Source organism: Felis catus, chromosome F1 (assembly GCF_018350175.1).
Source record: "Felis catus isolate Fca126 chromosome F1, F.catus_Fca126_mat1.0, whole genome shotgun sequence".
Classification (NCBI taxonomy): Eukaryota; Metazoa; Chordata; class Mammalia; order Carnivora; family Felidae; genus Felis; species Felis catus.
The window spans coordinates 68894565-68917953 of NC_058384.1; the positions used below are offsets into that span (position 1 = coordinate 68894565).

General features: G+C 58.3%; 1 protein-coding gene and 1 long non-coding RNA gene across 2 annotated transcripts; both read right to left on the reverse strand.

Annotated features, from left to right (window-relative positions):
- Window positions 1–336: 336 nt before the first annotated feature.
- Window positions 337–3287, reverse strand: LOC109495850. Its single transcript, XR_002151598.3, has 3 exons — window positions 1960–3287; window positions 797–1686; window positions 337–712 (listed from the first exon to the last, which is right to left on the reverse strand). It is a non-coding gene; the product is annotated as an uncharacterized LOC109495850 (long non-coding RNA).
- Window positions 3288–18143: 14856 nt separating this feature from the next.
- On the reverse strand, window positions 18144–22466 carry SLC27A3 (solute carrier family 27 member 3). The gene is made up of 10 exons (XM_023247477.2): window positions 21810–22466; window positions 21349–21558; window positions 20894–21052; window positions 20223–20347; window positions 19830–20024; window positions 19635–19725; window positions 19317–19515; window positions 19015–19112; window positions 18758–18888; window positions 18144–18462 (listed from the first exon to the last, which is right to left on the reverse strand). The coding sequence occupies exons 1-10, from the start codon at window positions 22387–22389 to the stop codon at window positions 18286–18288; spliced, it is 1965 nt and encodes a 654-aa protein (XP_023103245.2). The 5' UTR covers window positions 22390–22466; the 3' UTR covers window positions 18144–18285.
- Between the last annotated feature and the right edge of the window lie 923 nt (window positions 22467–23389).

A 23389-nucleotide genomic window follows, 5' to 3' on the forward strand; every position in this document is an offset into this window, starting at 1 on the left:
GGTTTTTTTTCCTCCAAGGTCTTCCCTCCTTTGGTACAATACAGGACAGCCCTTGGAGGGACAGTGGAGCCCTGGGTGTCACGGGCTGGCAGAGGGAGGAGGAATCGAGGGCAGGGACGGGGTGCCCCATGCCTCTGCAAAGGATTCACAGCCACCAAACCCCAACTCTGTCTCCTTTCAAAAAGAGCAGTCAAGGGGCGCCTGGGTGGCGCAGTCGGTTGAGCGTCCGACTTCAGCCAGGTCACGATCTCGCGGTCCGTGAGTTCGAGCCCCGCGTCAGGCTCTGGGCTGATGGCTCGGAGCCTGGAGCCTGTTTCCGATTCTGTGTCTCCCTCTCTCTCTGCCCCTCCCCCGTTCATGCTCTGTCTCTCTCTCTATCCCAAAATAAATAAAAAACGTTGAAAAAAAAAAAAAAAAGTCAGATGGGGAGGGATGCCCTTGAAGAGGGCCCAGTGCTTTGGGTCTGAAAAGGGGGGAGATGGCCATATGGCGGCTCAGAGAAGCAGCTCGCATCAGTTCAGCTGGTCAGGACTCATGTTAGGACCAAGGGGCAGGGAGGGGCTCCTTTGCCCACCTGCCTCCCTGCCTCAGGACCCCACTCACCAGGGGTGGCCAGGGCCACCTCACGCAGGGAGACAAAGCGGGAGCTGCTGTTAACCATCCCCAAGGTCCTTGAACGCCTGCAGCTTGATCTGGTACAGGGCGGCCGGCTCTGCGGGGAGCACTACAGGCTCAGTGCCTGGGGAGAGACCCTGAGAAGAGGGCAGGGGAGCCATAAGGAGGGTCAGGGCCTCACCCAGATCTGTGTAGAGGAAGGAGCTGACGCTTCCAGGCAGGAGCAGAGGCCCCTCAAAACGAGCAGCCAGCAGCTTGCGGTGAGAGTTTGACGCCATGGACTGGCCCCAGGAGGCCTGCACGGAGGTGTGTTGAGCACTTTGGTGGAGAAACCAACCCCAGGGTGGCTGGAGTTGCAGAGGAGATGGTGTGAGGCTGACTGCCCTGCTGCCCGTGGTGGAGGCGGCAATGGAGGCAGAGTCCCGGCCGGCACCCCCTGCCGCAGATGGAGTAGGCCTTGGCCGTGGCCGGAGCCAGGTGGGAGAAGGCGTGCTCAAAGCAGCCCTCTACCCTCGGCCTCTTGGAGCTTGGGGCCAGCTGCCTCTGAGGAGCAAAGCAGTCTGGCAGCCTCGCACCCATCCCGACCCCCTTCACCCCACAAAGGGGGCACCCGGTGCTCGGCTGTGCGTGCCAGGTCCCCACACAGCAGGGAGGGGGCCACAGAAGTTGGAGCCAGGAAGGGAAAGGGCAGGAGGCCGTGGGGAGACACCAGAGGGCCACAGACCCCGAGGCCCGGCAAGAGTCCGGACAGGGCTGGGGGGCACGAGGAGTGGGGGGAACTGGCCCGGGGCCCCACCCATCAGGTACAGGGGTGTCGGTCCACACCCACCCTCCCAAGGAGGCTCGGCACGTAGCCAATGCGGTCCCCGCTGGAGGCAGGTGGTTCCCAGGACATTTGAGTGGCAGAGGTGGAGAGAGGGCCATGGTCCACAGGCCTCCTGGGGCAGGGGGTTGCTCTGGGTCGCCTGTCACAGCCAGGCGGGCACTGGTCTCCTGCATCCGGCGTTGTTCTCTGCCACACACTGGTAGGTGGCCTCGTCCTCCCCTGAGAGCCTCACCGGGGTCAACGTGCTGGGGAGACACACAGCTGCTGGGGGCTCCTTCCTACCAAGCTCCAAGGTGGCTCTAAAGGAGGGGGCTGTCTCCAAGACCACAGACCCGGTGTACCCACCCCCTGTGTGGGGGTGTGACCTACAGTGAAGCAGGTGGAGTAGAGCCGCGGGGGGGCGGGGGGGGGGGCAGTTGCCATGTGGACTTTAGATACAGGCGGTGTGTTTGGTGTAGGTGGGCACGAGTGCCTGGGGTGGCAGGAGGGAGAGGTTGGGACCCAGGAACTGGGGGTACCTGTTGCTGTGGGTCAGCTGAACGTTATCCCCAGGACTCGGCACCTTCCCATTCTTCAGCCAGACCAGTTGGGGCTCACGGACACATTGGGCCATGCTGGTGAAGGTGGCACTGCCGCCTGGAGGCTGGGACAAGGACTGTGGCCACTGGACAGACTCCGGGGGAGCTGGCTGACGTGGAAGGGTCCTGAGGCCCATACGTCCTGTCCCCTCCTGCCCCTCTGTCTCCCCACACAGTCTCCCGTGGGGGAAGAGGGAGCCCCAGGGTGCCCCCACCCGGCTCACCCTGCACCAGCAGGACACCTTGCGCCATGTGCCAGACCCAGTGCCCCACTGAAAGCACGGACACCAGAACTTGGATGCCCTCCACACGGATGAGCGGCCGTCCGCGGGGAGGCCAGGGGTCAGGGCTGGGAGGGAGCCACGGGGTGGGGCTGGGGCTCCAGCAGGCAGGGCTGGGCAGCCGTGTCCCCAGGTGGCTCCAGGAGACCAGCGGCCACAGGTGGCCCCTGGCGACGCGCTCCGGTGCCACTGTCTGGTGCACTGCGAGCGTCGGGCTCTGGGGCCCTGCAGCCTCCGCGGGGATCCCGCTGTGGGATGGAAACAGGGAGGCGAACCGTGCGCCTCCTGCCGCACACCCCTCCTCTCCCAGGGCACAGGTGAACAGGCCTCGGGGCGCGCTGGGCAGCTGCTAGTTCATTCCCGGTTTCCGGACGGATACAGCAGATGGCTCCCCCAAGGGCTGTGCCAGTAAACCTCAGGGCTAAGGCACCAAGCGGCCCCAGGTTACACTGGTGGGGAGGGGAGACGAAAGCCGCAGTCAGAACAGGTGCGTGCCAGCCCCACCCCCACCCCGCCCTGGAAGCAAGGAAGGGGCAGGGGCCAACACTTAAGTCACGGGCAAACCGGGCGGGAGATCCTCCCCCAGAAAACAAGCCAGCCCCGCTGAGAACTCAGGGCATCTCAGCTGCTCAGGAAGGATGTAAATGTGTTTTGAAATTCACTACTATTTGGGTTTAAACCCAATCTGCATTTATACCACCTTCTCCCATCTTATTAGGTGACTCAACAAATCATCAGTGGGGGCTGGCCAGTGCCAGGCACCGACCTCATCCGGGGGTACAACTGTGAACTTGGGGAAAAACGTACGTTTGTTGCCCCTTATCTGGCTACTCTGTATTTTATGCAACTTTGTAACAGATCTTAAATCCTTTCAAAAATGTTCTTTATTAAGAACCTCTGGGGCAGCCTGGGTGGCTGAGTCGGTTAAGCGTCCAGCTTGGGCTCAGGTCATGATCTCACGGTTTGTGAGTTCAAGCCCCGCGTCGGGCTCTGTGCTGACAGCTCAGAGCCTGGAGCCTGCTTCGGATTCTGTGTCTCCCTCTCTCTCTGCCCCTCCCCTACTTGTGCTCTCTCTCTCTCTCTCTCTCAAAAATAAACACAAATTAAAAAAAAAAAACAAAAAAAAAAACCTCTCATACAAAATTTTGTCTCAAGACCCTAGAATAGTTTCCTTTTCTTCCTTTTTCCCTTCCTCCCTGTCCTTCCTTTTTTTAAAAAACATTTTTTAAAGACTTTTTTTTTTTTTGTTAAGTTTATTTATTCTGAGAGAGAGAGAGAGAGCTGGGGAGCGGAAGAGGGAGAGGGAGAGAATCCCAAGCAGCCTCCACAGTGTCAGCTCAGAGCCCAAAGTGGGCTCGATCCCACAGCTGAGCTGTGACATCCTGACCTGAGCCAAGATCAAGAGTCGGAACCTCAACTGACGTCAACTACTGGGCGCCCCTTACAGACCCCAAGCAATGTCCGCGCCCTCCGAGGGCCTTAAACCAACCCTGGGCTGAGTCACACGCTCCGTCAACTGGGCCAGCCAGGTGACCGCCTGCCTGTTCCTTCATCCACCAACCTCACAAACATATATGGGGGACTGACTTCGGCCGAGCGCCCCTCAGACTGCAAGCGCTTTGACTTCTCCGAGCTTACATAGGAGAGGCCGAGCATCGGAGAGGGAAGGCAGCTAGTCCAGGTCGGAGGAGCGAGCAGGAAGGGGAGGAGGCTGGGCCCGGACGCGCACGCCGCCGGCAGCTCAGTCCCCCGCCACCCCGAGCTCCCGGGGGGTTCGGAAGTCCGCGTCCCCGGTGCCTCTCCGAGGGGAAAGGCCTGCCCCAGGGGCGAGCGCATGGCCGGGGCCTCGGCCCCCTCGGCCCCCCAGCCCCGGCCCCCGACGCAGTCCACACCCGCCGCGGCTCCTTTCCCGCGTTTCCCCGCAGGTGCCTCCTCCTCCTCCTCCTGGAAGCGCTCGGCTTCCGCACCCAAGCCTGGAAGCGCGGCGACGGCTCTGCCCTCCCGCCCCGGACGCTTGGCCAGCAGGAAACGGGAACCCCACCCGGGCCTCCTTCTGGCCCCGGGGGAGCTCCTGACCCCCGCCCTTTGCTCGCCGCTTCCCATTCGGCTCCGGACCAGGGACCCAGCTCCCCTGCCCTCTCGTCGGCGCCTCCCTCGGCGAAGGGTCGGGACGCGGACACAAAGGCGCCACGCGCCGCCCCGGGCCCCTGTTGGCTGCACTCGGGGGCCCCCTAGTGGACCCCGCGCGCCCCGGCCTCCGGCTCCTCGCGGGCTCTGCGGCCCCCCCCGCCCCTTCCCCCGGGCCCCCGGGCCCCGCACAGGCACCGAGCCGCGCCCTTCTGCTCCCCGAGGACGAGGAGGCGTGCGCACCCCGCACGCACACGCACGGACCGAGTCCCGCCGAGGCCCACGCGGACTCTGCCCCCCAGACCCGCCAGGGGTCCCGCGGTCCCCTGCATCGGGCCCCCACCGCTTGTCACGCGGGCCCTTCCTCCATCACGTCGCCTGCGGCCGGCAGGTGGGACCCGCCTCCGCGCACCGCGTGCTCGCCCCTGTGCTGCGGGGGCCGCCGCGCCCCGACCCGGACTCCCTCTGCCGCGCTCTCACTGCCGAAGCCCCGAGCACCCCTGCCCCAGCTCCCACACACCCCTCGGCGCCCGCGCTGACCGCCGGGTGTCGGCTGCGCACCCCGGCGGTGGGGGCGGGTGCCCGCGCCGGTCACGTGGAGGCCGCCGCCGGCAGCGGTGTGACCCTGAGGGTGGCCGAGGGCAGGGCCGCCCCGGGAGCTGTGCTCCCAGGAGGGCTCTGGGACGCCCTGCATCAGGCGCACACCCCCACCCCCACCCCCGCGCTCCGCCTCCGGGATCCCGGGTGCTCGTGGGAGCGGGACAGACCTGGGGCGCCGGGCCGCCTCAGCCCCCAGCCCGGCGACTCTCCGGAGGCCGTGTCCTGTCTGTGCGTGAGCCGGCGCTTTGCCGTCCTGCATAAAAATCGTTTAAGATTGGATTTTGTAGGGGACACCGGCCGGCTCAGGAGGTGCCTCTCGCGACTCTCGCATTCGGTCGTGAGTTCAAGCCCCACATTGGGCAGAAAATTACTCAAACTATACATACAGGGGCGTCTGTCTGGGTGGCTGTCGGTTGAGCGTCTGACTTTGGCTCCGGTCATGATCTCAAGGTTCGTGGATTCAAGCCCCGTGTCAGGCTCTGTGCTGACAGCTCAGAGACTGGAGCCTGCATTGCATTCTGGCTCTTCCTTGGTCTCCGCCCCTCCCCTGCTCACTTTCTGTCTCCCAAAAATAAACGTTAAAAAATACTATGTGTATAATGTTTTATTTATTTTGAGAGAGAGTGAGCACAAGCAGGGGAGGGGCAGAGAGAGAGAGAGAGAGAGAGAGAGAGAGTCCCAAGCAGGCTCCACACTGTCAGTGCAGAGCCTGACTCCGGGCTCGGGGCTCAAACTCATGAAATCCTGAGATCGTTTCCTCATCAAGAGTCAGATGCTTAACTGACTGAGTCCCCCAGGCGCTCCCGTAAATTGTAAATTGTATTTGACAATTGCATTGGTATAAAGACAAATACAATCCATTTTCATATATTCAGTATTATATTCATTGTTGTCTTCTGGCTTTAAGGAAATTTAGAAGAGAACATCTCTGTGGCCCCTGAAAGGCACTGTGCACGCTGTGTGACAGCTACATTAGCCCCGTGGGTGCCCCCGTGCCCTCTCATCTCCTGCCCCCAGCAGGAGCCCAGTCACCTCCTTGCCAGCCGGACGGGGCCTGCCGGCTCACCGGCACCCAGAGCGGTTCCCGGCCCCGAGGTGGTGCTGGTGGACTCGGGAAGGGGGGGGGGAGGGGGCCCACGTGAGGTCAGGTCGACCAGATGCAGGGAGCCGTCCTGGCATCAGGGAGGCACTGCCGTCACTGGCCGGGACCGGCCGGTCCCGCTGCCCCAACATGGGCACGGGTGGCTCCCCCTCCACCCGGCAGGGCAGCGGCGGTGCTCCCACACGGCCACCACGTCCCCCCGCTCCGAGCCTGCCGAGTGGCCTGTGGGGACAGTGGGAGAGGCCTGGACATGGTGGCCTCCCGGGCCCACCGCCTCTGGCCTGGGGGAAGGGAGAGGAGGCAGGACTTTATGTTGGGGGCCTTGGGGCAGCAAAGGGGGGGTGGGGAGCAGGGCCGGGCCACCTGCTGTGCGGCTGTCATCGAGGCCCAGGCCTGGCGGGCCACTGTGATTGATGGTCCCGGCAACGGAGAGGGGCTGGGGCGGGCGCCGTGCTGAGGTCAGGGGCCCCGGCGGGGATATTGTGCTCCCCCTGCCCCCGCCTCCCCTTCTCCCCTTCTGCCCACAGAGTCAGCTTCCCAGGACTCCCGGCTCTCTGCCCCCTTCCCCTCCCACTGCCCCGACCCTGGCCCCCAAACAGGGAGAAACACACACTCACACACACTCACAGACACACACACTTGGACTAAAGACCCCAACCTCACAGACCACTCCGTGTTCTAGACACAGGTTCCGTCCCAGACGCATACTCCCACAGAGGGCACGAACGCAGGTCACATTGATAGATGTCCCTACAGACAGTCACAAACACACAGGCACAGAGCAACAGTCAGGGGCTCAGAACATGAGCAGAGCCGTGAACCCACATGCATAGATCCCCTGACCCTACACGCCTGCAAATGTAACTCGGCCCACGAGGCCGGGTGAGGACCTGCCAAGCACATGGGGGTGGAGAGGCAGGCAGACCCAGGGTTCAGCCAGCCTCGTACCCTCAGAGACCTGTGCAGTGGGGAATCTCTTGGTCCCTGACTCTCCAAGCCCCTCTAAGAGCCGCTCCTAACCACTGGCCTGCACGACCCCAGCTCCCCTTCCTCCAGTAGCCCCAGGACTGGAGCTTAAGTCCCTGTTCCCCAGAGGCCCTGCCTGCACACAGCTGTCCATACAGCCTGCCCCCTGCACTGACCCCTGCTGTCCTTTGCCCCTCAGTCCTCTTGCACCACCCTCACCCCCTTTCCCAGCCTTGGAGCAGCAGGAGCAGTTGAAGGACCCGAGTCCTCGATGGCCCGGACCCTCAGCCTCTGGTACTCCCCAGGCAGCCCTGGTCTTCTGTCTTCAGCCTGGGGGCCCCCCTGGCTTGTGGGCATCCCCCCCCCATCCTGGAGGGCATGCTGTGGGGGCTCTGGCCTTGCTTTGGAAGCCTGGGATCTGGGGGGATCTAGGGAGCCGGAGGTCGGGGAAACAGGCCGGAGGCTGCTGTCCTTGCTAGATCTGCCCCGGAGCTGGGTCTCTGTTCTTCCAGCCTGAGCCCCCTCCCCTCTCCCATCCGCAACGTCCCCTCCTCCCAGGGCCAGGACCTAGACACCGAGACAATTGGGGCAGGGAAAGGAGAGGAGAGGGGGCCAGTGACAGAAGGGCAAAGTTGGGGGGTCAAGTCTGCCCCTTTCCCCGGCCTCCAGAATCCTCTCCCCGTCTGTTAGGCCCACTCCCTTTCTCCCTCCCCAGCTTCAGTGAATGATCCTCAAGTTCCAGGAAGTTGGGGCCTCTGCCCCACTAAGCCATCTCTGGGGACCCAGTGCCCAAACAGGGGTGTTTAGGAGTCTGATTTGGGGTTCTGGCGAGGGGTTCAAGGCCCCACCCTCCCAGCAGAGTGCTGTCCCAGGTTGAGCCAGGGTCCAGCATGGGGGAGGGGGCTCATCCCATTACTGTGGTCACACCCCCTGTCCTCTCTGGTCACCGTGTCACTTTCCAAAGCTGTTCTCTCTGTTCTTGTTGGAACAATGGATTGAGGCCAGGCTCCACTGCCCCGCCCTAAAGAGAAAAGAGAGGTCAGACCCTCTCTTTGCCCAGCTGACCATCTAAACCATGCAAAAACTGGGGCCACCCTTCTGCCAAAGGACCCAGAAAGGGGCTGTTTCTGCAGCACGTCCCTCCCCTAAACTGCAGCCTCCCCCCAAAAAGCAGAGCTTCCGGGAGGGTGGCAGAAGGAGGGGGGAGTCTCTGTGAGAGAGGATGAGGAGAAGAAGTGGGGCGGGGGAATCAGGTCGGGGCAGAACTCAGCCCCAGAAGCTCCGGCCGACCCTGGGCCCCTTCCCCTCACCGTGTCCCTCCTCCTCTGGCGCCTGGCGCGGCCGTAGGCTGGTCCCCTGTCCTGCACAAGCCCCGCATCCACAGACTTCAAAAGCCAAGCAGCCATTTCTTCCTCTCCTCCTTCCCCTTCTCCTGTCTGTCTAGCAAGTAATCTCCACGCCCAACGTGGGGCTGGAACTCACAACCCTGAGATCAAGAGTCACAGTTCCACTGACCGAGCCGCCCGGGCGCCCCTCCCCTTCTCCTTTTTAAGATTCGGTGACTGAGAGACGGTTCCCGCCGCGCGGCTCACCTGTCCCAGCCGTGCCGCTCAGTGGCCTTGCGGTTGTCAGAGCACCACCGCCATCTGCGTGGAGTATTCTCATCACCCGCCAGAGAATCATACCCATTAACAGTCACTCCCCATCGGCACCGCTGGCCCCAGGCAGCCGCTCGTCTACCTTCTGGTTTTGCTTATTCTGGAACCTTCTCGCAAGCAGTCATGCAGCCCGGTCCCGTGCGTCGGGCTGCTTTTGCTCAGCTCGGCGTTTTCACGGTTCGTGTACGGAGCACTGCGCGCCAGTGCTGCATTCCTTTTTCTGGCTGCGTCCGGCCAAGGATGGGCCCACTCCAGCCTGCTCATCCAGCCGCGGGGGCGCCGGGGGGTCACCGGCTGGCTCCACGGTTTGGCTGCTGTGTAATAATGCTGCTGGGAACATTCGCGTGTGAGTTTTTGCGTGGAGACACGTTTTCGGTTCTCCTGGGTGTAAACCTGGGGATGGAATAAAGTGAAGTGACCTCCACGGTGGCCTCAGGCTTCGAGAGCTCATCTATGGGCCCCACGCCCCTTTGAGAGTCTGAGGAGCCCTTCCTCCGAGCCCTCCGGGGAGGTAGGCGCACATTCCTGCCAACCCGGGCGACTTTTGCACCAGCCCCGGGGTGGGAAGCGCTGTCTCAGGGTCGGCTTCCCACAAGCTGCCCCTCCTGTCTTCCCTCCCCAACAAGTAGCAGGGCCCGGCCCTGAACCCTGGGCTTTTCTGAGCCGAGTTCCCTGGAGTGGGTCCCTCGCAGGTGCCCCTGCAGGGCACCGGGACGTCCCTCCTCTCCCTTCCCTCAGGTCTCTCCTCTCAGCCGGACCTCTGTCCCTCCCGGGGCCCTGTGCCTGCCCCGCTTTCTCAGCCTCCCCATCTGTGGCCGCAACAGTACTAGGCCCTGAAGAGATCGGCGTCCTAATCCCGGGAAGCTACGAATCCGTTAGGTGACGCGGCAAGGGCGAATTCAGGTTGTAGAAGAAATGACGGTGACGAATCCCTGACCTAAAAGTGACACGATTATCCTGGATGATGCCGGCGGGCCCCATGTGAGCGCCGGCGTCCTGAGGCGTGGACGAGGCTGGCAGAGGGCAGCGGGACATGGAGGCCAGGGTGAGGTGAGGCCAGAAGGACCCCACCTGATGTGGCTTTGAAGAAGGGCGCAGAGAGCCCGAGACTCCTGGGGACTTCTAGAAACCGGAAAAGACCAGGGATAGATCCTCCTCTGGAGCCTCCCGAAGGGACGCAGTCCTGTCAGCACCTTGAGTTTGGCCCAGGAGACCTGTGTGTGACGTCCGTCCTACACAATCAGTTGTGATGTTCACACCACGACCTTTGTGGGAATTTGTTACAGCAGCCCGAAGACTCTACAGGATTTCTGCCTGTTGTGTTCTGACATTGTCACGCATGGCCTTTCATTTCACATCTGCCTGGTTTGCTTTTGCGTCTTCGCCACCGAGGGAGAGTTCCATGAGCCCACGGACCTTGCCCACAGCCCGGAGCACAGGCCAGCTCTCCGTCCACATTTGTTCAGGGGAACGCGGAAGCTGAGCCCGGCAGCCTTGAAAGCCCAAGCCTAGAACTTCCTCAGGCCGGACCGCCTCCCTTCCCAGGGCCTCGGGGCCGCTGCCCCAGCCAAGCCTCCTTCCTACAGGCCCCGGAAGGTGCCAGGCCCCCGGTGCCCTCGGGGTGATGTCCCAACGCTGGGCATTCCTTCCGAGGGTCTGCAGGTCCCGGTCCTGGCCATTCCCGTGGCTCCCCGGGGGGCTCCCATCGCCCTGGGCCTCACCACTTACTGGGGCTTCGCAGGCTCTGTCCCCCTGCTCAGCACACCTCACCTCTGCCTTTTTGCTTTGCTGAAGCATTTTCAAATTTTAAGAAAAATTTTTTAATGTTTATCTATTTTTTGAGAGAGAGAGAGAGAGAGAGAGAGAGCATGAGTAGGGGAGGGGCAGAGAGAGAAGGAGACACAGAATCTGAAGCAGGCTCCAGGCTTCAGGCTGTCAGCACAGAGCCCGACGCGGGGCTTGAACTCACGAACCGTGAGATCATGACCTGAGCCGAAGTCAGATGCTTAACAGACTGAGTCACGCAGGCACCCTACTGTCATATCTAATAAAGGTAATAATTTCTTTTTATTTTATTTTATTTTATTTTGTTTTGTTTTGTTTCATTTTATTTTATTTTATTTTATTTTATTTTATTTTATTTTATTTTATTTTATTTTATTTATCTTACTTTATTTTAAGTAAACTCTACCCCAATGTGGAGCTGAACTCACAATCCTGAGATCAAGAGTCCCATGCTCTACCAACGGAGCCAGTCAGGCGCCCCAGTTATTAAGTCTGTAAGGATCTAATCGAAAGCACGCCATGTCCCCAACCCCCCTGCCGTATATCACTGAGTTGTTTGTTTTCCAATAGAATTAGCCATAGTCTGGCTCAGTTTGATTTCTTCGGTGTCATTGACTATATTCTTCTACAAATGTTGACTCTGGAAGCTCAGTTAGATTCAGTCTCCACTTTTAGGGAAGAAAAGTGAACAGGCGGTGCTGTATGTGACATGCTGCAGCTCTTCCGGAGGTTTGCATGCCTGGTGGTCCCACGTCTAGTGATTCTATCAGTGACTAGGGGCTTCAGAAGGTAACAAGGTAACAACCTGATCCCCCCATTGTAAATTCCCAGCAACAGCCCTGTTACTTTGTTGAGAGTTGCAAAATGGTGATTTTCCAGTTCTATCATTCCTTCCTCATTGATTTATTTTTATTTTAGAGAGAGAGTGGGAGAGAGTGTGTGCCTGAGTGGGGGAGGGGCAGGGAGGGAGAGATAGGTTCTTAAGCAGACTCTTTGCTTATGGAAGAGGAGGAGGAGGAAAGAGGAAGAGGAAGGAGGAGGAAGGAGGAAGAGAGGGAAGGAGGAGGAGGAAGAGGAAGAGGAAGGAGGAGGAAGGAGGAAGAGAGAGAAGGAGGAGGAGGAGGAGGAAGGGCAGGGAGGGGTTCTATCCCAAGACCCTGGTGTCATGACCTGAGCTGAATTCAAGAGTGCGATGCTCAATCCACTGAGCCACCCCGGTGCCCCCTTTCTCATTTATTAACTGGAAATTCTTTGAAAGAAGACCTTTCCCTCACCAACTATGACAATTTGGTAACCCTGTGATACAATTCACACAGGGAAGATTTACGCAGGAAATAGAATTCACACAGGGACAAATGCCTAGTTAGTTGCCAATTTTCAGAGTAAGGAGTTGTATCCAGTGTGTTTCTCTCCCTTTATCCTCGCACCCAGTTGCCTGTCACTCTGAATATTTTGTATATTCAAGGTTTCGAGTGCATTCGTGCCTCTCTGTGACATTCAGATCGCCCTGTTTCAGGCAGTGGGAGCTCTGTGTTCTTTTGCTGTTATCCCATGCTCTGACATCTTTGCTTTCCAGAACAAGATGCCCCAAAGCCTGTTCTGGGTATTTCCTGCTCCAGCCTGGAATCAACCTTTTCTACAGGGAGCTGGGCACCAGATCTCATAGCTGTCAGATTGCCCATTGCTTCTAGGCTCTTTCAGTAATGTTACAAGATTTTTTCTTCACTTATTTTATACTCACATGTTTCCCCTCTTGCTCTGGAAGCAGGGACTCCTAGCGTGTGTGTTATTATACAATACGTCATAAAATAGTTCTAAAGAGTAACACCAAAGCTACTGTGAACAAGTACACTACCACATGAAACGTAACATAACTTTATTTGTCCTTAGGGAAAAATGAACTCTTGCAATATTATTTCCGTACAAAAAATAGATAAATTGTACTTCATCAAAGTTTAAAACCTTTGTGTTTTAAAGGACAGTATCAAGGAAGTGAAAAACAATCCACGGAATGAGAGAAAATATTTGCAACTATATATCTGACAGGGAACTTGAGTCCAAAACATATACCAAAACATATCACAACTTAACAATAAAAAGATAAATAGCTCAATTATAAAATAAGGAAAGATTTTGAAGAGGCATTTCTTGAAAGAAAATATACAAATCGTACGTGTGTGAAAAGACGCTCGACGACATTGGCCATCGGGAATGTGCAACCAAAACCACGATAAGATACCACATCACACTTATTAGGATTGTTACAGTCAAAAGACAAGTCATAAGTGTTCTTGAGAATGCAGAAAAATTGGAAGGCTCGTACATTGCTGGTGGGAACGTAAAATGGTGCAGCTACTGTGGAAAAGTTTGGGGGTTCCTCACAAAGTTAAACATAGCGTTTCTATGAGACCCAGAAATACCATTCAAAATACACACAAAAGAATTGAAAATATAAGTGCGCTCAAAAACTTGTACACAAATGCTTATAGTAGTATTATTCGAAAAGCTTAAATGTGGAAGCTGTCTAAATTCCATCAACTGATGAATGGATACACAAATTGTGTGTGTGTGTGTGTGTGTGTATTTTTTAAGTTTATTTATTTTGAGAGACAGAGAGAGCGAGAGAGCATGAGTGTGAGTGGGGGTGGGGGCAGAGAGAGAGAGAGAGAGAGAGAGAGAGAGGGAGGGAGAGAGAGGGAGAGAGAGAGAGAGGGAGAGAGAGAGAGAATCCCAAGTAGGTTCCACGCTGTCAGTGAGCATAGACCCTGACTCGGGGCTTGATCTCATGAACCAACAGATCATAACCTGAGCTGAAATCAAGAGTCAGTCACTTAACTGAGCCACCCAGGTGCTCCTTTTTAAACTGGGAGGTTTTTTTTTTTTTTTCTTTCCAAGTTTTTATTTAAATTTCAGTTAGTTAACTGTACACTGTAATATTAGTTTCAAGTTGTAGAATTTTTTTCAGTCTATCAATCTGTCTATCTGTGATCTCTGCCCCTAACTCGGGGCTCAAGCTCACAATGCCAAGAACAAGAGTAGCATGCTTTATTGAATGAGCCAGTCAGGTGCCCCCCACCCAGGTGTAGGATTTAGTGATTCATCACACATACAACACCTGGTGCTCATCGCAAGTGCCCTTCTTAATACGCATCACCTATTATACATCCAATTGAATGTTAATTGGCCATAAAAAAGGATTAAGTACTGATACCTACCACAATGGCCATGAACCACAAAAACCTTACGCTATCAAAGTCACCGTACACAAAAGGTCAAATATTGTATGATTCCATTTCAATGAAATATCCAGACTAGATAAATCTATAGGGACAGAATGCAGATTGGTGGTTGCGGACGGTTGAGGGGCAGGTAGTAATAGAAACTGCTGAATAGGGGCGCCTGGTGGCGCAGTCGGTTAAGCATCCGACTTCGGCCAGGTCACGATCTCGCGGTCCGTGAGCTCGAGCCCCGCGTCCGGCTCTGGGCTGATGGCTCAGAGCCTGGAGCCTGTTTCCGATTCTGTGTCTCCCTCTCTCTCTGCCCCTCCCCCGTTCATGCTCTGTCTCTCTCTGTCCCAAAAATAAATAAACGTTGAAAAAAAATAAAAAAAAAAAAAAGAAGTTTAGAAACCGCTGAATAGATGAAGGCTTTCACTTTGGAATGATGGAAGTGTTTTGGAAGCAGGGATAGTGGTGCCCAACCCTGTGACTGTACTCAATGCCACTGAATTGTTCACTTCAAAACGGTTCATTGTATGTTATATGAGTTTTACCACAATAAATTATTATTTCAAAAGTAGTCATGAGGGACGCCAGCGTAGCTCAGGTGGTTAAGCGTCTGGCTTTGGCTCAGGTCATCGTTCCACGGTTCTTGGGTTCGAGCCCCGTGTCGGGCTCACTGCTGTCAGCGCGGAGCCCCCTTCGGATCCTCTGCCTCTCTCTGCCCCTCCCCGCTCCAGCTCTCTCTCTCTCTCTCTCTCTTAAAAATAAACATTTTTTAACAAAGCAATAAAGTATCAATACATGTTACAGCATGGATGAAGCTTGAAAACTTGATGCTAAGTGAAAGAAGCCACATGCAAAAGGCCGCATACTGTGTGAGTGCATTAATGTGAGTGTCCAGAAGAGGCCAATCCAGAGACACAGAAAGCAGTTTAGTGGCTGCCAGGGATTGGGGTGAGGGGAATGGAGAGAGATTGCTAATGGGATTTCTTTTGGGGGTGATGAAAATTTTCTTAATTATCTAAATTATCAGCTATGGCTGCTCAAATTTATGACTAGAGTAACCCCCCCCCCCCCCGAACTTTACACTTGAAAATGGTGAATTTAATGGTATATCCTAACTAAACTTTTTATGTCTTAATGAATTTAACTAAAATTTTTCCCTCATAGAGTTAACTGCTGGTTACCAGAGGGGAGAGGAGTAGGGGGATGGGGGAAACAGGTGATGGGGAGGAAGGAGTGCCTGTCTTGAGCACCGACTGATGCCCGCAAGTGGTGAATCACTGTATTGTACACCTGAAACTAATATTACACTCACTGTATGTTAACTGGAATTAAAGCCAAAATTTTTTTAAAATGCGGCATTTAGGGGCGCCTGGGTGGCGCAGTCGGTTAAGCGTCTGACTTCAGCCAGGTCACGATCTCGCGGTCCGTGAGTTCGAGCCCCGCGTCGGGCTCTGGGCTGATGGCTCAGAGCCTGGAGCCTGTTTCCGATTCTGTGTCTCCCTCTCTCTCTGCCCCTCCCCCGTTCATGCTCTGTCTCTCTCTGTCCCAAAAATAAATAAACGTTGAAAAAAAAATTAAAATGCGGCATTTAATAAAGACAATTTAGATCTAAAACAAATTTCTCCCCGCTTCTGCCCCCTAGAGGCCGAAAATACAAACTGCAGGCACACTTTCAGCTTCACCGGGAGAGCAGGCAGCCCCTGGTGCGCAGGCGCCTCTCAGCGTCTAAAGGCGCCGAGCGACTCGCCCCGCCCACTCAGAAGCTTCCTCCCACGTGCCGGGCAAGCTCCGTTCGCGCATGCGCCGCGAGGCCGGAGGCTCCCGGGGAACCTGCGGGCCGGCGTCCGGAAATGGCCGCGTCAGCGGAGCTTCCGGCCACGGGGTGGTGGGAGGCGTCCGTGGGCCGGGAGCTCGGCGCCGATCTTCGCGGGAGCGGTGCCCCGAAACCAGCGCCGCTTGGTGGGCCTCCTGCCAGGTGAGCCCCGCGGCGGACGCAGGTGCCAGGGCCCAAGGAGTAGGTATCTTAAGCCGTGCGGGCCTCGCGGTCTGTCACGACGGCTCGCCTCGTCTCCGTGGACCCCGGGATCCCACGTAGTCTTCACACGTCATGAAATATTTAATCTCTTCAATCACATAAATGCAAAATCCACGCTGAGCCCGCTGGTTGTACAACCCCAGGGACCACGGTTTGCCGCCGCCTGGCCAGTGCTGGGCCTGCCTTCGTGGGGCCGCGCGGCCGGAACCCCGAGCGCCTGGGCGCACAGCGCAAGTTAAAACCATTTTACTTTAATGTTTTTTTTTTTTAAAGGAAAACCAAATTCTTTTGAGATTTATTTTTAATTGTGCTAAGTGGGAAACTTAACTCTTTTGGATCTAAAGCGTGGCTGTTTGCAGCTGTCAATTTCTGCTATCAGTGATCACCTTTGTACTGAGGCTGCGGCTTGAAGACGAAGACCAGCCCCGTTCACCTGCTCTGAGCCTGGGAACAGAACTCCCTCCTCCTGCTGTCTTTGCTAAAGTGCCTTGGCTCAAGGGCATGCACCTCCCAGATCCCACTGACATGTTACACTTGGTATTTGTGGGATTGCAGAGTGAGGCGTGGGGACAGGACTTAGGCCAGCCAGCTACTGTTCGTTGGCAATGCGTGGCTCATACGTAATTTAAAATTTGCTAGTAGCCACATTTACAAAAGTAAAACAAGTGGATTTTTATATAGTTCCTTTAACCCAATACATCAAAAAAAATACTATTTCAACGTATAAGTAATATAAAATAAAATAAAAATGCGGTTTTTTTAGTGCTAAGTGTTTGAAACCTGGTGTGTATTTTACACCTACGGCACATCTCAGACTCGGGACATTCAAGCACTCAGTAGACACCTGTGGCTAGTGGCCACCATATTGGACAATGCAGATTTAGGCCAAGTGAAACGGATCGTGGCGGGTGGGAAATGTGTGGGGTTCATGGTGGAGGAGACAGCTGCTCAGCTCATCGTCCTGGAAACGGGCTGGGTTAAGGGTCTTAAAGGGAGCAGCTGCAGGACATGGCCCCTGTTAGCCAAGAGACACCTGCCGACTCCTTCCCCCCCCCCCCAACTTGCACTCTTTCTGGGTTGAATTACAGGTGAGCTGAGTGAGCTAAATCCCTCATCTATTGGTCAGTTTGAGAAGTCACCTACACCTGAGTGTGCACCTCAGTCTGTTGGTGACGCTGAACTGGGTTTGCTGGTGGAGGGTGGGGGCCAGGTGTATACTTTGGAACAGGAATTAGCTGAGGTTGTTGGTGAGGCCCATCCCCTGACCTCTCATGTTGGGGAGAGGAGTTGGAACAGGAAAGATAATCCAAGGGAAAGTAGCAGAAACATCGAGGACCACAGCTCAAAACAGGGGGCCTTGTTTATTTTTTATTTTTTTTAAAGTAAACTCTACAGGGGCACCTGAGTGGCTCAGTCGGTTAAGCGTCCGACTTCGGCTCAGGTCATGATCCCCCAGTTCATGGGTTCAAGCCCCGCGTCGGGCTCTGTGCTCACAGCTCAGAGCCTGGAGCCTGCTTTGGATTCTGTGTCTCCCTCTCTATCTGCCCCCACTTTCAAAAATAAATAAACAAAAAATTAAAAAAAAAATAAAGTCAACTCTACACACAGTGTGGGGCTTGAACTCACAGCCCCAAGATCAAGAGTTGTACGCTCCACTGACTGAGCGAGCCAGCCGGGGCCCTGACGGGTGGGACTTTAGTTCTAGGAGAAGCGAGAGTTCCATCATCGCAAGCTTTTAGATGATGAGCTTTTCTGATGCTTCATTTGGGGGCCTCTCTCCTTTCGTTTCCCCAATTGCTCTTGCTGCCACAGGCGCACGAGCGCTCTGAGCCCTGCTCCCAGGAAAGGCTCCCAAGGCTCCTCGGAACCCGGGGGGCCCCAACCTGGGCTGCTTCTTCTGGGAGCGTTCGATTAGGATTTAATAAAGTTAGAAGCATCCGAACTAGGGGGCCGAGTGGCCCCACTCTTTCCCCTCACTAAGAGAAGTGTCTAGGGCATCCTTGTCCGCAAAATCAAACCTGTTTTCCCTGGTTGGCTCTGTTCAGCCCAGCCGCACCCGTGTCTGTGGAGACGCGGGGGGCAGCGTTTCTATCTCTGCCCACCTCTGCTGCGCCACGGCCCCCAGGGAGTGAAGCTGGGAGGGGACACACCGCACAGGTAGACATCATCTGCCAGGGACTCCCAGAGGACAAGGATCACATGGGGTCACCCGAGAGGAAAAGGCCCAGGGCCAGTGGAGCTCGGGCCTGTGTGAAGTCAGGGCAGAGACGTACGTGGCTCTGTGCCAGGGGAAAACTCGGAGCGAAAAGCGGTTCCACCGACAGGGAAGACGGACGCCACAGATCAGAGATTGGCCCTGGCCCCATTTATTACAAAATAATGATTACAAATCTGGTATAAAAAAGACCCCGGGGGGACCCTGGCGCACCTGCCACACCCCCACCCCACAAAGCCGCTCCCTCAGACACCTTGGCGGGGAGGGCTCTCAGATGCGAAGGTCCCCAGCCAGGAGGGCACTGTACCGGGCAGGTGTGAGGGGCAGGTAGGCACCCCCAGCCCGGTCCAGAACGTAGAGGGGGTCAGACAGTGCGCTCGGGTTAAAACCCTCCTTTGTCATCCGAACCTTCTGCTGCTTGAAGGTTTCTGTGGTGGCCAGAGACTCCTGGAAGGGGTGTCAAAAGGGGTTGAAGGAAGGAAGGAAGGGGTACTTTGCCTGAATTCTGTCAAGGGACAGGTCCCGGGAAAGGAGGCATGAGGTCAGGGTTTGGGATAGGGGGTCACAGAGAAGGAGCCAAGCCCGGAAGGGGGCATGAATGACGGACAGAGTGCACATCCAGGAAGGAGCTGTTCTTTCCCCCCAGGGACGGAGCTGCACAAGGACCCCCGCGTGGGGTTTGGAAGCCGCTGGCCGCCGCGGGTGCAGGGGCTGAGAGGTGGGAGCAGGAGGACTCGATTACCTGGAGCCTTAGGAATCGAGGCCAGGCGTAAGGCGGCAGGTTCTCCGAAACGTGGCTGTAGAGCTGCTCAAGGTCCAGAGAGTGGGGGGGACGCAGAACCAGGGCCGCCATCCCAGCCCTACCTTCGTGCCCTGGTGGTGTCGGGGGAAAGGCCAGCTGTTGTGGTGAGCCGCTCTCAGGCCTCATGTTCCCTGTGCCCAAGTAATACCAGTCCAAGGTGGCAGGCCGGCTGCCCTCCACCTCCCGTGTCTTGGCACCTGGCACGGTAACTCCGTAGACGTTCACCTCCTGAACAAAATCCAGGGACTCCAAGGCCTCCGCCACCTCGGTCGTGGCCACGTTCTCCCCTTTCCACCTGCAAGAGGGCAGAGATTCGGGGCCTTATGGGGGTGTGGGGAGGACGCAGTCAGGGCGCCAGACGGTCACAGGGAACAAGGTCTGAGAGGAGAGCTCGGATGAGTGGCTGGGTTTGGGTGGGAGTTAGGGAGTTAGGTTTAGGGGGTTTGGGTCACAGAGGTCAAATGTCCAGGAAAGGAATCAGGGTGTCCTGGACAGATACCTGAAGGTGTCTCCAGTACGATCATGGAAGCGAAGAAAGCCTTGGTCATCGCAGACCAGCAGGTCCCCAGTGTTGAAGAAAACATCTCCAGGCCGGAAGACGTCCTTCAGCAGCTTCCCACGGTCCAGCTCTGGTCCCCCAGCATAGCCGAGGAAGGGGGACTGTTGGCTCACTGGGGCCACCAGCAGCCCAGGCTCACCTGCAGAGCCGCTGGGGTCAGGGGGAGCTGTCCACCTCGCCCAGAGCTTCCTGGCCCCTCACCCCACTCTCCAATTTCAACCCTCTGCCGGCTGCACCCCCCCCAACCTGAGCACCAACCTGTAGATGTGGCCACACAGTGCCCCTGGGTGTCCCGAACCGGCTCCCCTGTGGTGACATCATAGCGAATCAAAGAGAAGGGGAAGACATGCTGGGGGAAGGGAGACCCCGGCACTGGGTCATTTCAGTTGCATGAGCCCCTCCCTGCCAGCCCCCACCTTCCACGGGGTCTCCAGCTCCTCCCCCACCCCTTACCTTGTAAAGCCAGGAAGCACGCCCCACAGCACCTGGCTGGCCCGTGTAGTTGAAAGTGGCAACATTGCCCTCCGTTAGGCCATACGTCTCCAGCACCTGCAGCGGCCCGAAGCGCCGCACAAAACGCTCCCAGGTGTCCGGGCGCAGCCCGCTGCCCACCACCAGTCGGACCTTATGCCCCCGTTCCGCCTGGCTCTGAGATGAGGGGAGATGGGCAGAAGGTTCAACAGCAAGATGCCAGCTCCCAAAAGGGAAGCCCCGGCATCCCAGGCCCCTCACCCCACCCTGCCTGCGGTTCTCGTCCAGCCCCCAGGCAGGCGTCCCAATGTCTCCTGCCAGCTGCCCATCTCCCTGCTCAGTGGCGGCAGCTCTGCCCAGGATGTGCCCACGCACCGGGGGCTGGTTGACGAGGTATCGGCACAGCTCCCCGATGTACTGGACCACCGTCACCCCGTGCTGCTGGCAGTCGTCCCAGAACTGGCCAGCTGAGAACTTGGACTTGAGCACCACTGTGGCCCCTGCCACAGGTGGGGAGAGAAGGGAGGAAGGAAGGTGAGACTGAGGGCTGTTGGGGAGAGACCTGACCCCCTCCCTCCCGGACACCAGCCTTCACTGCAGTGTCCTTCTGGGAAGGCCCTGCTGGGACAGTCAACAGCAGCCCAAGGTGGCCCTCCTGCTTTCCCTCCGGTGCCCCAGAGAGGTTAATGCCCTCTCCCTACTTCCTGTCCCCAAACAGTGCATCCTGTATGCCTAGGCCCCCAAGTCCCAACTTTCTTCTCCGTTTGCTTCTCCCTGGGCTGACATGCTCGGCCTTTCACCCCCCTTCCCCCACGTGGAGTCTGGAGGCCTCCCTAGTTCCTCAGCGTCTAGGTTGTGCGGGTGATGCTTCTCCATTGCAGCAGGAGCTCTTGGAGAGGAGACCTCTGCCTCCTCCCTCGTCTGGAAGCGTCCCCAGATGAGCGTACCACAGTAGGTACTTAAATAAACGTTTGCTAGGAAAAAAAAAAAGTTTGCTGGACGACTGAAGTTGGGGGAGGGTCGAGGTGGGAGTGGGAGAGACTGACCAATGCCCAGGCAGCCCACAATGCCCAGTAGGGAGCCAGACATGTGGTAGAGCGGGAGGGCAAGGTAGATCACATCCTCCTGGTGGGCACCGCACAGCTGGTAGAAACCTTGGCACTGCAAGATCTTCAGGTGGCTGATCCGTGCAGCCTTGGGGAGGCCTGTGGGTGATGGGGGACATGGGTGGAAGGGTCTGAGCTCCAGGCCCCGCCTCCCTCAGCCCCTGCTGGGTAAAGAGGCAAGGCTGAAGCTGTCCTGGAAATGGCGGGAAGTTCAGGGAGGTGGAGAAATGAGGAAGCGCGGCAGAAGCGAACACAGTCGTGGTTGGGATCTTGGGATGGGCCCGGGGAGGGGGGTGGAGGAGTGGCCTAGGAGTTGAGGCCACGGTTCCTGTTCCTAGTGTCTTGCCTTTCTCTGCCTTAGTTTCTGGCAGGGGAGTCTGGTGTCCCGTGCTCACCCGTGGTGCCGGAGGTGAAGATGTACAGGCACGTGTCCATTACGCTCTGGGGGGCAGATAGGTACCCGGGCACCGGCTCATCCGCTTCGGCTGAGGCCTCCGCCAGCACATCGCTGATTCCGGCCAGACGGGTTTCGGGGCCTGCAGCCCACAGATGGAGCCCCATGGCTCTCAGGGCCGGCAGGTCAGGCTCCAGGGACTCCAGGAGCTCTGGATGGGGTGGGAAGGCAAAGCTCGGCGGCCCAGAATGCCTCCCCACCCCGCAGCCCACTTGCGCCGCCCTCGCCCCTCCCCGCCACCTCACTCCCCCGGGCGAGGGCGAAGGGTGCCCATCTTCCGTCCCCGTTCTGGGAACCGCAGACGCTGCCCCGTCGCTTCGCAAAGCCGAAGCCTCATATCCCCAAGCACCCTTTCCAAGCCCCTGCGAGCCAGCTGGGCCCCTTCTGCAGTCCCGGCCTCACCTGGCGCCAGCACCAGCGCGCGCGCGCCGCAGCTGCGGAGGCAGTGCAGGAGGGGACCCCGGCGCAGGGCGGCGGGCACAAAGGCCGCGCGCAGGCCGGCCTTGGCCAGCCCGAACCAGAGCCACAGGAACTCCGGGCAGGCGGGGAGCAGCAGCGCCACGGTGGCCCCGGGGGTCAGAGGGGCCGCGGCGCCGGCCCGCTCGTTCCCCGCGCCGCCGCCCGGCCCCGCGTCCCAGCCCCGCGCGCGCAAAAAAGCGCGCGCAGCCCGGTTGCTCTGACGCTCGGCCTCCGCGTAGCTAAAGCGTCGCGCGCCGTGAATGAGGAAGACGTGCGCGGGGCGCTGCCGGGCCAGCTGCGCGAGGCGCCAGGCCAGGCTGCAGCCCCCCTCGGGGCCCCTCGGGTCGGCGGCGGCCGCGGCCAGGGCGCGCGCCCGGAGAGCCCGATTGCAGCGCAGGACGCGCACCGCGAAGGCCAAGTCCGCCGCTAGCCAGCGCAGCCGCGGCCAGATGTGCAGCGTCCGCAGCAGCAGCAGCAGCGGCGGCAGCAGCAGCAGCGGCGGCAGCAGCAGGAGCCCGGCCATGGCGCCCTCGTCCTCCGCTCGGCGCCGCCGCTCCCTCGCGAAAACTGGGGCCGCTCGCTTTTGCGCGGAGACCTCGCCTTCCCGGGAGCGCGCGTGCGCAGGCACACGCCCCTTTCCCACCCGCTCCCGCCCCCCCACCCCCACCACGGGCGCGGAGCCGAGGCCAGGAGGTGCGTGGGGGGCGGCCCCGCGCTCCCCGCCCTCCCCACCGCCGCGCTCGCTCCCCGACGGCCGGGAACCCACACCCTCCCGGGGCCGGGTTTTCTCCCACAGAGCTTCCCGGCCCGAGGCCACCCACCCCAGCGTCTCCCCAGACACACCGAGGAACTCGGGCCTCCGGGCCTGACCCGCGCCCTCCCCCGGCGCCAGCAGCGGCGCCAGGGGATGGCTGGGGGCCCGGACGGGCCGCGCTCTGGAGGGGCGACGGCGGAGGCCCCTCCCTTCGGGCAAGGGCGCCAGTTAACTGGGGCCAGTGAATGCTTTCCATCCAGGTTTTAACTGGGGAGGAGGAAACGGGAAGGATGGGGGGGGGGGGGGTGGAGAGGCCGGAGTAGTTAGCTTTGAGGGAGGGGAGACTGGATTCGTAACAGACCAGTTTGAAGGCGGGGTCTGTCCTCCACCCAGACGTCACTCCTCCCTCCTCAGTCTGCCTCCTGGCCAGCCAAGGGGCTCTCTTCTGCGGGGACACACGGATGGGCAAGTGGCCAGGCCGTGGAACAAAGAGGGTCCTTTCTCTCTGGGATGTGAGTGCGGTCACTAGGCGCACTTCGATCCTTCAGAATCCGAGTTGGGGCACCCCTCACCCCCAAGCCGTCCTCCGGTACTTGGTGACCACATAGACCTACTCAACTGGACAAATACTTATGCCGAGGAGAGAGGCGCAGGGAGGGGCAGAGTTCAGCAGGTAGGGAGATGGTACCCCGACAGGTCAGGGCCCGGCCCACAGCCCACGGCAAGCAGGGAGAATGGGCAGGTGGGCGGTGTAGAAGCCAGAACTCCT

Excerpts from the sequence above, each read along its gene's own strand:
- SLC27A3 (XM_023247477.2), bottom strand. The coding sequence starts at position 22,389 with ATGGCCGGGCTCCTGCTGCTGCCGCCGCTGCTGCTGCTGCCGCCGCTG. Across the intron at positions 19,113-19,316 it reads CGTACTGGAGACACCTTCAG|GTGGAAAGGGGAGAACGTGG; the intron begins GTATCTGTCCAG and ends GCCCTCTTGCAG. Across the intron at positions 18,463-18,757 it reads CTCGATTCCTAAGGCTCCAG|GAGTCTCTGGCCACCACAGA; the intron begins GTAATCGAGTCC and ends CACCCCTTCCAG.